The sequence below is a fragment of the Bubalus kerabau genome, chromosome 17 (assembly GCF_029407905.1).
Source record: "Bubalus kerabau isolate K-KA32 ecotype Philippines breed swamp buffalo chromosome 17, PCC_UOA_SB_1v2, whole genome shotgun sequence".
Taxonomy (NCBI): domain Eukaryota; kingdom Metazoa; phylum Chordata; class Mammalia; order Artiodactyla; family Bovidae; genus Bubalus; species Bubalus kerabau.
In genome coordinates, this window is record NC_073640.1 from 18,442,520 (window position 1) to 18,456,564 (window position 14,045).

The 14,045-nt window shown below is 53.0% G+C and overlaps 1 protein-coding gene across 1 annotated transcript in view; it reads left to right on the plus strand.

Moving 5' to 3' along the window:
- GPT2 (glutamic--pyruvic transaminase 2) overlaps positions 1-14,045 on the plus strand; it is a 34,724-nt gene that overhangs the window by 5,649 nt on the left and 15,030 nt on the right. Inside the window, exons 3-6 of the mRNA XM_055551906.1 lie at positions 2,116-2,205; positions 4,304-4,412; positions 8,491-8,624; positions 10,753-10,996. Coding sequence (XP_055407881.1) covers positions 2,116-2,205; positions 4,304-4,412; positions 8,491-8,624; positions 10,753-10,996 — 577 coding nt within the window. The remainder of the gene's footprint in view (positions 1-2,115; positions 2,206-4,303; positions 4,413-8,490; positions 8,625-10,752; positions 10,997-14,045) is intronic.

The window sequence follows — 14,045 nt, forward strand, 5'->3', positions numbered from 1 at the left end:
GACCCAAGAAAGGAGATGCTCCATACTCCCAGGCTCCTTGAGTTGATTGAGCAGTGCAGGGTGGAGGGGACACAGGAAAGGAACATCCAGGGATCTGATTATTTTCTCCCTCCATGGGGCTGGCCCAGGGCCCACAGCTGTGTGGCATATGTCCTGCCCTCGACCGTGACAGATTTACTCCCAACCAAAGAGTGGACTGTGCCCACACCGTGGAAATCACCTGAGTTCAGCTGGCCAGGCCTAGGGGCCCATGGCGATGGAGTCAGACTAACAGAGGGTCCCATGCCAGGAGCTCAGGCCAGTGTGGGTGGGGGAGTCCTACCCTTTGCACACAGTGGCCTGGGTTGCTCAGCCTGTGGGATGAGCCCTGGGGCCACACGCCCTGCGGCCTGTCTCCAGGGTGTCTGACTTCACCCCTGGCCCAGTCCTGGGCAGTAGGCAGTGTTACCCCCTTCCTTGCCACCCGCCACCCCCTACCCCGAGATGTCTTTCCATATTTGCCAGCCCTGAAGAACTTGGTAAAAAGGGCAGAAGGGAATTCTACCCCCTTCAACCCAAACAGAGCTTTTTGACTCATTAGGCCTGGTTTATGGAAGTCCAGGGCTGCCTCCAGGCTTCCCTGGTGGCTCAGATGGTAAAGAATCTGCCTGCAGTGCAGGAGATGTGGGTTCAGTCCCTGGATTGGGAAGATCCCCTGGAGGGAGGCATGGCAACCCACTTCAGTATTCTTGCCTCAAGAATCCGCATGAACATAGGAGCCTGGCGGGCTACAGTCCAGAGGGTTGCAAAGGGTTGGACGTGACTGAGCACAGCACAGGGCTGTTTCTGGGGTGCCCTCCTCATCCCCTGTGCCTCCTGGCTCCTAAAGCAGCTGGAGAATTCCATATGGGAGGGCTTAGGGGTGGCAAATGAGAGTCAGGAAAGCTCGTTTGGCAGCTGCGTTCATTCCTTAAGCCCACTGGTCGTTACTTCAGGTGTGTATTACTGAGTTAAAAAGGGGAAAGTTTTCTAAAGTTGCTTTTATTCACACGTGTGAAACGGAGAAGACAAGTATCAGAATCATAGAATTGTACCCTTAAAATCTGTATTTAGAATGCCTTTGGGAACAGAGCAGCTGGAGATGGGAAGGTGGCCATTCCGCACAGGCCACCCCTTGCCGCACCGCCTTCTTCCCCCACGGTGACCCTTGCAGTCTTGCTCCTGGTCCAGCTTTGTAACATGATATTTGTACTCTGCCAAGTGCTTTCATACTGTTTGTCTCAGATAATCCTTTCAGCTGCTCTGGGAGGTTCTTGAACCTGCTGTTGATTCTCTTATAGTGGCTAATTCTGGATTTATCAGGGAACTGTGTGGAGCTCCCATATTTCCAGATCCCCACAGTTCTCCATCCGAACCACATTTTCTCCTTTGCAGCAGCCAGGGTGTCCCGTAGTCACTTCCCAGCGATGTTGTTGCTACAGTTTCCGAGTTCCTTCTCTCTCTGCCATCTCTGCTCTGTGTAAACACATTGCTCAGGCAGTGGCCTCACTTTTGCTCTTCAACCAGACATCTTTATCCCTGATGCTTTTTTTTTCTTTTCAGTATGAAGCTCAGTCCACATTCTTCATTTTGCAAAGACAGGGTTGCAAGAGAACGACCCCCGAGAGGTCCCTGCAGATCAGTGTCTTCTGGCAGGAAGGCTGGCTGCAGAGTCCCATCAATCACTTAGGGGTGGAGGTGGAGCTGGCAGCTGTGGGACCCTCTCCTGATGCTTTCTGCTGCTGACCCCCCTCCCTCCTTCCCACCACATTTGCCCCAGGGTCAGCATGGACCTACAGCTGCCTCAGGGTTCTCTGGCAGCCCAGGGAAGTTCTTCTAGCCTTCTCAGAAAGTGGATAACCTTTTGAAGCCTTAATTTCCCAAACTATAAAATGGGATTAACACAAGCCCTTCCTCATGGGCGTGGTTGTGAAGGTTAAATGGGACCAAGCATATCAAGCGCTTGGCACTATGCCCAACACCTGGCAAGACTCAGAATAGGGCTGCTTACTAATGTCCTGTTGACCATTGCTCGGCTTCTGAAATCTAGGGTCTGAGAATCCCTAAGTAACCACCTATTGCATTCTCTCTACTCAGGGTATCAAAAAACCGTTCACTGAGGTCATCCGTGCCAACATCGGGGACGCCCAGGCCATGGGCCAGCAGCCAATCACCTTCCTGCGACAGGTGAGCTGGCCCTCAGGAACCGAGGCCCCTGGGGTAGCATAGCAGGGAGGCAACCTGACAGCCAAACCTATTAAATTGTCTCTTCCTCCTTGCCTGTCCAGCCCCTCAAGACCCAGCAGGCGCTGGAATCCCACAGGGAGATGCCACTGAAGCAGCAACCCCCTCCAGCGCCTGACGGCTCCTCTGGTTCTCTCCAGCAGGCTCCTCCCCTTCCTTCCAAGGCTGTCTAAAATCCCTAAGCCCATTCTGAGGTCACTGTAGTGTACAAGACTCCCAGGTGAATGGTCCTGGATGCTGAGTTCAGACCTGGGTTTCTGAGGGCATCAGAGAGTAGATGAAGGCTGGGAGGTGGTGCATGGGGGTCTAGATATGGTTTCCGAAGTGAGAATCCCCAGGTTTGAGTGTTGGCTCTGTTGCTCATCAGCTGGGTGGCTTTGGGCAAGAGGAACTCACCAGAGCACGGCCACAGAGGACTTCTGGGGGCCTCCATGAGATGATGAACATGACGGCCTTCAAGAGGCACACTTCCATGTTTCAGTTTGAGTGCCAACTGCAAGGATGCTGCATGGGCCCAACTTGTGAGATTGGTGGGCTTGGGGGAAGAGAAGAGGTGGGAGAGCGCCACAGCATCTGGTAGATAGAGGCTGGAGACCAGCTGTGGGGAAGGCGTTTTCCTAGAGAGGAAATGGGGCCAATACTGGAGCAAAATTTGGTCTTTGTGTGGTTAAGGTTCGTAGGCTGAGGCCAGCAGGAAAGCTGAGTGCTGAACACCCCTGGTCTTCCTTTCCTGCCGGTATTTCCTGCTGCAGGGGCTGGCACACAGGAGCGGCAAACTTTGCCCTGCTCTCTGGATGGCAGGTGTTGGGGGCCCCAGGGCCTCAGCCTGCAGCTCCTCAGGGAATTCACACAGGGTATGGGGAGAAGAACTGAGGCTGGTGATGACCTCAGGAACGTCCACTAAATGGACTCCCGTGGCATTGCTGCTGACTCAGGAGTGTGCCAGCTGCCTGTGAGTGTCAGAGGCCTCAAGCTGGGCCCATGATGAGGAAGTGGATCAGACCAGACAGAGTGGCTCTGCCCGGGAGGTGGAGGTGGGAGGAGATTAAAGCATCCTGCTTGTTCTGAAAGCTTGTCCTGGAAGCACGTAGCTTAGGAGAGGAGAGGTCCAAAGTGGCCTCGCTCTGCAGAGGTTTCCCACACGTGCCTGGGGCTCTGGGTGTGAACAGGCTCCTGTTGCCTCAGCCTTTTTTGACTGGCTGGCACACTCCCAGATCCAGCCCTGCTGCTGGCCACAGCGGACCCAGCCTCTGCCACCTGGTGCTGGCTTCCTCCAGCCTTCATAAGTGCCCCAGAGCGGGAGGGCAAGCCAGGTCACCGCCCGTTGCACAAATTTATTTGAGGCAAAGCTGGGCTCCAAGAAGCCTGAGCCTGCCTGAAGCCCCCAGCTGGTGTCAGAGCCATGAGCCCCACCTCATCTCGTTGCTCCTGGCACTGCTCCTAAGCTTCCAGCTTAGACTTGCCTGCTGAGCGGGGGTTTACTGACACTTTTGCAAACATTTCCTTGCGTAATCCTCTTAATTTGTGAGGTTAGGGTGATTTTCTCTGTTACAGAGGTGAAAAAGCTGACTCGGTTTTCACTTCTGGCCAGGAAAGGGGGTGATGGTGAGGAGGGGTGGGGGCGGGGCATGGGGGTTGCTCAGGCTGTAAGGAGGGGGTCTCTGCAGTCTTGTCAGCTGGGGTGTACCTGCCTGCTCAGTCCCAGCTCCCTGCTCTGGAACCCCTGGTTCTATGGCCTTGGCTATGTGAGCCACTGGCCTTTATGGAGGAGCTGGGCCGAGTAGTAGCCTCATTTTGTTCCCTGGCTCCTCTGGTGGCCCACCCTTGGCCCGAGCCCAGGTCATCAGGGACCCTGCCCCTCACCATCTCCCTTCCGCTGCAGAGCATCCACTGTCCTCCTCCCCACCCATCCCCAGACCCTCCCCGTGGGCGGGGGCCCTCGTGGAGAGTCCTGCGGTGACACTGTCCCTCAGAGACATCCTTTGTGCCCCTCTGGGGTGGGAGGTTGCGGAGAGCCCAGCCCATGCCTCTGTTCCCCCAGGTGATGGCATTGTGCACCTACCCGAACCTGTTGGACAGCCCCAGCTTCCCAGAAGATGCTAAGAAACGAGCCCGGCGCATCCTACAGGCTTGCGGCGGGAACAGCCTGGGTGAGGCCCCGACTTGCCAGGTCCCAGCGGGCGTGAAAAGAACGTGTGTTCCCAGCATGGGCCTGGCCCGGGCCCCTCACGGCGGGTTATGCGTCGAGCGAGTGTGTGAATGTGTGTGGGGTGGCCGACAGGCCGAGTCAGGGAAAAATACCCTCCTTGTCCGTGCTCTGTGAGCCTCCTGTTTGCCGAGCTGATGGGGTCAGTGCTGTCTCTTGGTGGACTGGGGGCACTTCAGGCTCGAGAGTCTGCATTTGGCAGGATTTGGGGTTTCCAGGGGGAGCCGGCTGTGACGCTGAGCCCACCGCACCCTCAGGGCAGAAGGTTGAGCTTGAGCCGGGAGGCCAGAAGGAGGTACATTGCCCAGCTGGTCCGGCTTCTCACTCTGCTGTGGCCCCCTTTGGTGGCTTCCTCGCTGTGAAGGTGCCCCCCCCTTACCCACCACGTGTGTGTTGTGTTCCTGACACCGGCCTGTGCCCCTTTGTGCCCGGAGCCCACGCCCGGCCCCAGGGGTCTCTGAGTGGGGAGGCCCTGTGGATGTGAAGGCATCTTCTCTCCCTTCCCTGCTGAGGTGGATTTCCAGCCCCTGGACCACTGGCTCTTTGTTCTCATCTCATGTTCTCTTTCTTGTTTATTTTTGCCTCATTCCTTTGCCCAGTGGAATACATAGGGAATCCGGCTCCCCTTGTCCTGAGGAGAAGTCGTTGTCCATAGGGCTTTTTAGGAAGCTTGCCTGAATGTTCCAAAACCTGGGACAGGGATTCTTGTGGCTCGTTCAGCAGGGTATCAGCTGCCCTCGGCCTCTTGGTCACCTCCCTGCCTTTCCCCTCCCCTTTCTGCTCTGTCCCTTTATGGACATCACTAGGCTTAGCCTTCCTGGCTGTGATCACCCCACCAGCCCTCTGTCCAAGCCTGTGTCCTTCGTATGTCCCTCTCAGGAAGGGGCCCGCCGCCCTTTGCCTCCCTGCCAGCCAGCCTGGGTGGGGTGTGGGCCAGCACCTTGTGGGGCAAGGCCTAAACCACAAGCTGGCAGAGGGCAGCGCCACAGCTCAGAGGCCCGGCCTCCAGGCTCTTTCCCTCTGCACCCTCTGCCCAGCCCAGAGGACAAAGGCGCTTCTCAGAGATCCGTGGCCTTCGGCCTGAGGCTCCAGGAAGTGCAACCCAGAGGTGGGGGGAGGGGGGTTGCTGTCTGCGCGAATGTCTGGGGAACTGGGAAGGGATCTTGTTCCAGGGAAAAGCCTCATCAATAAGTTTTTTCTGTGTCAGCCAGGCAGGGCTGGGGGAATGATGTTGGGAGGCCATGTCCATGTGAGTCAGGCCTGTCTGCGCGTTCTGTGTGAGGAGCTCAGCAGGATGGGTGAGGGAAGTGCTCTGAGCCTCTTTCCTCATCCTTGAACTAGGAGATACTTTGTACCCACCTCCTGGACTTGCAGGCAAGTTGCTGTTTGTGCTGCTTGTCACGTGTGGAGAAGCCCCACCCTGGAGGTCACTACGTGTTTCTGCCCATTGTGGGAGGAAGGGCAATGTTCTGGCAGAGAGTGGAACAATGAGGGTGGCGCTCTGTCAACGAAGGCTTGGGTAACCTGAGCACTGCCCACAAAAATGAAGGAAATGGAAGCTACGCCCAGGGCCACCCTGACCCAAGGAAGGATTATAAAGGGGCTCACCTGGATGTGTTTTTATCATGCCCTTTAAGGTTATTTTTTATTGGGGCTTCATTTATTTTTTGTTTGAGTAATCCAGTTCTCAGGTTGCGTCCTGAATCTTAAGTGGGGTTGAGGTGAAACCTAGACACATCTGGGGGTGGCGGGAGATGGGAGAGAACGCCCTCCTCCAGCCCCTCTTGGAGCCCGGGCTGTGGACCAGGCGCTGCTCTAGGCCCTGAGGGACACTTGGGAAGGCAGGTGGAGTTTCTGTGCTCATGACTCGCTGTCATATTTGGGAGAAACAAACATGGAAAAGAATTAAGACAAAAACATAATTCCCAGTTTTCATGAGTTCCTGGTGAACGAGCAGACAGTTGTGGGGTTTGAACGAGGGATTCTAATGGAGAAGGAGGGTTTAAGGAGAAAGTGTTTCAAGTCCATGTAGAGGATGAGTAAGAGTATCTGCTAATGAATCCCAGACAGAGAAAATGGTGTGTGCGAAGGCCCTGAGGCTTAGGAGCTGAGTGTGACTGAGTGAAGGGGTTTGGATGCGATGATGCTGGGTGATTTGGCAGGTGTCGCCGGTCTGTGGACTGTGGGGGGCAGGTTGCCATCAGGTTCAGGGCAGAGTGTCCTACACAGGAGTGTGGTGGGGCGGGCCTAGCTGGGGGTAGGTGCTGCAGAGATGCACAGAAGAAATAGGTGATGGTTCCTGCCCGCAAGTCAACATGGGGAGGCAAGGATTCATCTGTGCAAGGTAACCGGAGAAATCAGAAAGGCTGGGGTGAGGCCATTTCTCAGACTTCTTGAGAAAGTCTAGATCTGAGCTCTGAAGAATCAGGGTACTTCAGAACAAAACAGAAGATGGAAAGCCTGTGGCCGGCAGGAACAGAGAGCTTGCTAGTGGGGAAAGGCCTGGGAATGCAGGGAAGCAGATGAACTAGAGGCAGGAAGAAGAGGAGGCTTAGCTGGCGTGGAAGTGGCCAGGCCCCATGGAGTGGAGCAGAGGGCAGTGAAAGAAGGCAGAGGGAAATAGCACGGGAAGCTTTCTGGGCACGGGAGCCCAGGAAATATCAAGACACCCAGTGGAAGGAGGATTCTCTAACAGTGGCGTCTGCAGATGCCCTCGAGTACCCCCAAAGAACGTGACAGGACTCTACTCTCCACCCAGATTTGGTGCGTGTTAATGTTTGCCACCTGAACTTTTAGAGGAGTGGTGCCGCTTCCCCCGCCCTAGTTTACGATTATCCAAGGGGATAGGCCAGCCCAGTGCGACACAGGCCCTTAACCCGGGCGCCTCCTGGTGGTGGTGCTGCAGTCCTTAGGAGGGAATTGGCTGGTTTTCTTTAAATGTGGTATAAAACTCAAATGGGATAAAAGAATATAGAGCGCAGGATCTGCCTCCCACTTCTGAGCCCAAGCCTCCTGGTCCACGTCCCCAGAGAATGCGCCTCGCCAGTTTGAATCTCCTGGAAAGATGGTGTGCATGTGCAGGCACCTGTTTTCAGTTACTTTTCAAAAATGTAAGTAGTGGCCTGACATCCTGAAAACATTTGTATGCCTACAGTAAATGCACAGATATTAATGTACAGCACCTGTGTGTGCACACCTGTGTAACCCGTGCCCAGATCATGACAACGAACGCTCTCAGCGCCACAAAAGGCCCCTGTGTGCCCCTTTGCAGAAAATACTCCCAAGCCCAAAGTGGTCACCGCTGTTTTTGAACTTCACTTTAACTGGTGGTTTGGATTTGGCTCCTAACCGGCAGCCTGAGCACGCTGTTGCCATAGGGCGAGGGTAGGTGCGTCATGCCCAGCAGCCCCAAAGAACCTGTGGTTAGTGCCTATCAGGGCTCTAGATTCCTGGGATGGCAGGTGGTGCCATTTTGGGGTGACCGTTCTCTCAAGTTCTTTGGAACCATGTGTAGGCAGCAGTGATAAAACCATAGCAGTCCCAGCTGTAATGGTTCGTGCTGTCGCGGAAGGCGTGTAAAGCCCAGCAGGGTGGGTAGAGCAGGTATGAGCACCATTTAACTGGTTAGAAGTCAGGGCCTGGAATAATGCTTGAAGTATAAGTAGGTTCTCAGTAAATACTGGATGGATGAGTGGGTGGGTGGGTAGATGAACAGTCGGGCAGATGGGTGGGTGGGCAGGTGAGTGGATGTGTGGATGAATGGATGGGTAGCAGATGAGCGAATGGTTGGATGAGTGGGCAGATGCTTGGGTAGGTGGAGGGATGACAGGATGGGTGGATGAAGCCCAGACAGGTGGTTAAGCAGCTTGCCACAATTCCAGAACCTAGAGTGGTGGGAATAGGGCACCACTGAGACTCCTTGACCTCCCCCAGCCGCCCACCCCCAGTTAATTATATGGATATCTCAGACTGCATGGAGCCAGATCTTTCCTCTAGTCATTGTCTTGCTTGCTGTCTTACAGGCTCTTACAGTGCTAGCCAGGGCGTCAACTGTATCCGTGAAGATGTAGCTGCCTACATCACCAGGAGAGATGGCGGTGTACCTGCAGACCCGGATAACATTTACCTGACCACTGGAGCTAGTGACGGCATTTCTGTACGTGTCAGAGCGGCTCATTGTTGCTCACCGTTCACGCACATGAACAGCCTTGCGCGTTAGGGCTGATGCGTGAGCCTGTGGGCTGTTAAAGGGGGACAGGCCTGGGCAGAGAGGTTGGCCACCCTCTGCTCCCTGCTATCTGCCTCACCTGAACTTTTAGAGAAGTGGTGCAGCTTTTAGAGAAGTGGTAGCCTGCTGTCCTTACTGTGTTCAGTCTTTGTGAACCTGGACACTCCTGCAGCCTCGGTTTCCCTCCTCCAGCTGGGAGGAGTCACGGGGCACTTGAGAGTGATCTTCCTGGCATCAGCCTCTCTCTTACTCAGCATATATGCTGTCTCTCCTCTGCCAGGCACTGTGCCAGGTGCGGGGAAGTCGTGGGGAACCAAACACATTTGGTCTCTGCTTAGACATCAGTTGGATCCGACTAACACTAAGAGCACATAAATACATGTCCGATCGCAAGCTTTCAGTTTCTCTTCTGGATGAGGACAAAGTGTTAACAGAAGGGAGCAGCAGGAACTCTGACCTGGGGCTGGTGAGGGCAGGAAGGTTTCTCCAAGGAAGGCTGAGGAGATAGAGATCTGGAGACTGCGTAGAGGTGAACTCAGGGAGGCAGGGAGGGACAGATTCAGGGCAGAAGGTCAACATATGCCGAGGCCTTGGGCTGGAAGGAGGCTGCATGTTTGGAAATGGAGCATTGTGGGGCAAGCACACGTGGGGAGGGGCAGTTACCAGCAACGTGCTGGGAGGCAGGTGGAGCCTGAGTCTTAAGGTATTGTTGTCCTAAGAGCCGTGGGAGCCACTGAAGGATCTGAAGCAGAGAGGGTCATAATTAGATTTAGGTTCTTAAGCTTCAACTGTGGCAGGAGGGAGCATAGTAGATGTGAGAGTGTTTAGGAGACAAGAGAAGAGGTGGCTTGGGCTGGGCATCAGCCGTGGATGAGGTGAAGAGGGGCTGGTATCAAGGGGTCCATAGGAGAAGGGGCTGAACCTGTGGTCTGAGGTTCACCTGCAGCCTGTTCCCTTCCAGCACCCTCCCCCCACGCCCAGTCAGTGCTGGGGGCCATCCGCTCAGTTGTCCTCCCTTCTTTTAATAAGTTATGTTTGTCTGTGTCTCTTGACCTCCAAGGCTCTTGTTTCGGATGTTTATTAAATGATTTCATCCTTTGCTGAAGCCTCTCAAGTGCATTAAACTCTTCCTTGAGCCCGGGAGGAAACTGAGGCCCAGAAACCTTAGGTGGTCTGCCTGCTGTTAAGAGCCTCTCGAGGCATTGGAGATTCTAATGTTGGACTCAGGCCCCCAGCCACGGCATCTTCCACTCTGTGCTGCCATCACGGCGCCTCTCTATTCCCAGAGAAGCCCAGGTATGGTAGAGGTTCCAGAGGCAGGCGTGAGGAAGAGTCTTCAAGATTTAGTGAAAAGAATCAAGCCGTTACACTGGCATTGTAGCAAGGAACTGAGCTTGAGAAAGGCGCTAAGTCTTCATGTAAGACTTAGAAAAGGAAAACTCACCCAGAAGAGTTTGGGCTTATTAATTCAGTGAATTATTGCCACCTCCACTAACGCCCCACAGGACTCCCCAGGCCTGATTTCTCAGGAATCCTATAAACCTAGGGCTCATTCCATTTTGGAAACAGCCAGGTTGAAGCGCCACCTGGTGGCAGAAGCTAGGTATTTTATCCCATTTTCACACTCCTTTGTTCACTGGTCTTTCCAAGTCTTGGGCTCTGATAAGTTAGTGATCAGACAGATTCCGGGCTGCACCCCAGACATATATAATGAGTTTCAGGGGTGAGGTCAGAATAATTCTGAGCAGGTCTAGTTTTTGGGCTACTTCTTTAAAAGATTTCTTTTAAAAATACTAACAGGTATTAAGTCTTTAGGTACCATGCATTGTGCTAAAAGCTTTAAAACATTTTGCTTAGTCCTCGTAGCAGACCTCATTTTACAGAGGAGGAGAGGTAGACTCAGGGGAGTTCAGAAACCTACATGCGGCTGTGCTGGAGGCAGGCACTGGGTGACTGGTGAAAGGCAGGGTTTGGGGTCTTCTGGCTTCTGCCGCTGTTCAGCCCATGGGAGTGGAAAGTGGCAGTGGCCCTGTACGACATGACTTCTCTGTTGCAGACAATCCTGAAGATCCTGGTCTCCGGGGGTGGCAAGTCACGGACAGGCGTGATGATCCCCATCCCGCAGTACCCACTCTACTCAGCGGTCATCTCCGAACTCGATGCCATCCAGGTGAACTATTACCTGGATGAGGACAACTGCTGGGCCCTGAATGTGAACGAGCTCCGGCGGGCCGTGCAGCAGGCCAAAGAGCACTGTAACCCCAAGGTGCTGTGCATCATCAACCCCGGGAACCCCACAGGTCTGTGCTTTACTTCCTCGCCAGTTTCTTGGGGAGTAGGGTGGCTGGTGTATTGGATGTCTGGACACTAAAGAGCTAAGAAATAATGAAGTCTTATTTGCTCCCAGGTTCCCAATCCAACTCCAGATTTGCTAACATAAGATCATAAAGTTGGCTGCCAGCCATCTTAGGAGGTGAACAAATACAGGCCTTTTCCTGGGCAGGGTTGTATTGTAATTAAGACCAGTTCTTTTTCCTGTTCGTCCATGTACAAAGAACCTACTCTTTGAGGTCACACACAAATCATCACCGTTAATTATAGGCCTAATTTTACCCTTACTCCTACTTGTTTTTCTAAACCAGTTTTTAGATTTGCTGGTGTGTGCGTTTTTGTTTTTCTTTGACACAGCATTACTGTGTACTTTGAGGCCTGAAAAGGAAATGCCATATTAAAAACAAAAGCAAACAAACCAAAAAAACCTGTTTCCAGAAGTTGGAAAGTTCTCCTAATTTTGCATATTTTTCTTCACAAAAAAAAATGCACAGTTCTGGCTGTTTTGATCTTTCCAGGCTGCTGGCTTCATGTGCCCCAGATGCTATTTGGATGCCGAGAACAAGGGCTCCTCTCTCCTCCTTTGTTGAGATAAACTGGGTCAGGGCCAAAGCGTGGTGGAGTTGATTGTGGAATCTGCTCCTTGGGAACATCAAATGATGCTTCAATCAGCTGAAAGCTCCACTGGAATTCCTGGGTGCAGAAAATGGGTGCAGCTGCTCGCCTGGTTTATTTACACCGACTGCTTGGGGGAAGGGATGAGGGACCTAACCAGGGTACTGTAGGAAAATGACAGAGCTGAGTTCTCAATCCTGGCTGCACATTAGAATCAAAAAGGGAGCTTTTAAAAATGCCAGAGGCCAGGCCACACCCCAGAATCTCTGGAGAAGGGGCTCAGGCATCGATATTCTGTGTAACTGAGGATGAGAAACACTGCCCTTGAATGATGCTTCTAAAACTTCAGCTTGTTAAAAACAAAACTGCTGGGCCCTACATCTAGATATTCTGATATAATCAGGCTGGAGTGGGACTTGACAATTTGCATTTCTAACAAGCTCCTGGGTGATGCTGATGCTACTGGCCCCAAACTTGGAGTAGTAGATCCTGTATCTTAGGAAATACTCTGTATACCTAGTTTATATCGTAGGCTTCGTAACTTCTTGACCAGAAGCTTACATATATCTTCTTCTGGCTCTCTGGGGAGAAGTAACTGCACCAGAGACTTTCCTATTTGGGGTCAAAGTGGGGGTCATGTGAGTGTGATATTAATATAAGCAGTTTTTCAGTAGTCATGTTCGAATGTGAGAGCCGGACCATAAAGAAGGTTGAGCACTGAAGAATTGGTGTTTTTGAACTGTGGTGCTGGAGAAGACTCTTGAGAGTCCCTTGGACTGTAAGGAGATCAAATAAGTCAATGCTAAAGGAAATCAACCCTGAATATTCATTGGAAGCTGGTGCTGAACCTCCAGTACTCTGGCCACCTGATGTGAAGAGCTGACTCATTGGAAAAGACCCTGATGCTGGGAAAGATTGAAGGCGGAGGGAGAAGGGGGCAACAGAGAATGAGAGAATGAGATGGTTGGATGGCATCACTGAATCAATGGGCATGAGTTTGAGCAAACTCTGGGAGGTAGTGAAGAACAGGGAAGCGTGGTATGTTGCAGTCCATGGGGTTGCAGGAGTCGGACAAGACTAGTGACTGAACTACAACAAGAAGCAGTTTTTCTAAAAAATAAGTTACAAGCAGGCTCAGGCTAGTTTTGCTCTCTGAGGTTTTTTTTTTTAAGTTTCTGGTTGTGATACGCAGCTGTAGGATCTTAGTTCTCTGACCACGGATTGAACTTGGACCCCAGCAGTGAAAGCATCAAGTCTTAACCATTGGACCACCAGGCAGTTCCCCTCTGGGGTCTTAATGTGTGAAAAGCAGCTATTGGAAGATGGAGGATGGAAAATGGAGACCTACCTGTGATGACCATGTATCTCGTCTGGACCACACACTGTGACCGCTTTGTCTGAAAGGTGTCGACATGGAGTGGAATATTAGTGGCTAACAGGGCTCTTTGGGATTCGAGACAGAAACTCACCTTGAGGCTTGAAGGGAGTGGACCTGTGAAGTCCAGGGTAAAGCAGCACGCTTGAATCAACGTCGTCGTCATGGGAACCTCAGGCCATGACCCAGCTCTGCTCTGGGCTGGAATCCTCAGGAAGCACCTGTCCTGGAAGTGGCCTTCCGCAGGTCCAGTCAGTGCCCAGCAGCTGAGCGTCCTCCACAGGGAGCCTCACCCCTGGTTTCAACTGAAGCCCCAGGCCAGACTCTGTTGGCCCACACTGGGACACCTGCCCGTGCCTGACCTAGTTAAATCACTGAGGCCAATTGGCTGGGTCTCTGTACCTGGTGGAGTTTAAAGAGAGGGAGTTCCCCTAGGACAGCTGCGTGCTGTTGCTCAGAGAAGGGCAGGACTCTAGGCTGGTGCAAGCAACAGGTATCCCCATTAGTGTGTGGGACATTCCCTTGGCTTGCCCTCTGACAAGGGGCACTTGGAAGACCCCTCCACAGCCTTTGGGGCCTTTAGCAAGGCTGCGTCTTCTCTGTGGTGTGCGCATGTCTCCCCCTGCTGGGCACAGGCACGCCCTGCCCTCTGGAGATTATGCAGCTCCTCCTGCTCCACAGGCCTGTTCTGAGTGACTGCTTCGTCCCAGGCACTGGAGAGAAATAAGCTCTGTCCTTGTCCCACAGTTTGCATTGATCACATGGGGGATTATTTGTGCACAGCAGGTCTCGTTTCCTCTCCTGGGCTGCGGGCTTCCTGAGGCCCGGCCCTTGCACTCCCCCTGGCATATGGAGAAGACTCTTGAGAGTTCCATGGACTGCAAGGAGATCAAACCAGTTGATCCTAAAGGAAATCAGTCCTGAATATTCATTGGAAGGACTGATGCTGAAGCTGAAACTCCAATACTTTGGCCACCTGATGCGAAGAGCATCTCTTTGGAAGAGAAGACTCTTTGGAAAAGACCCTA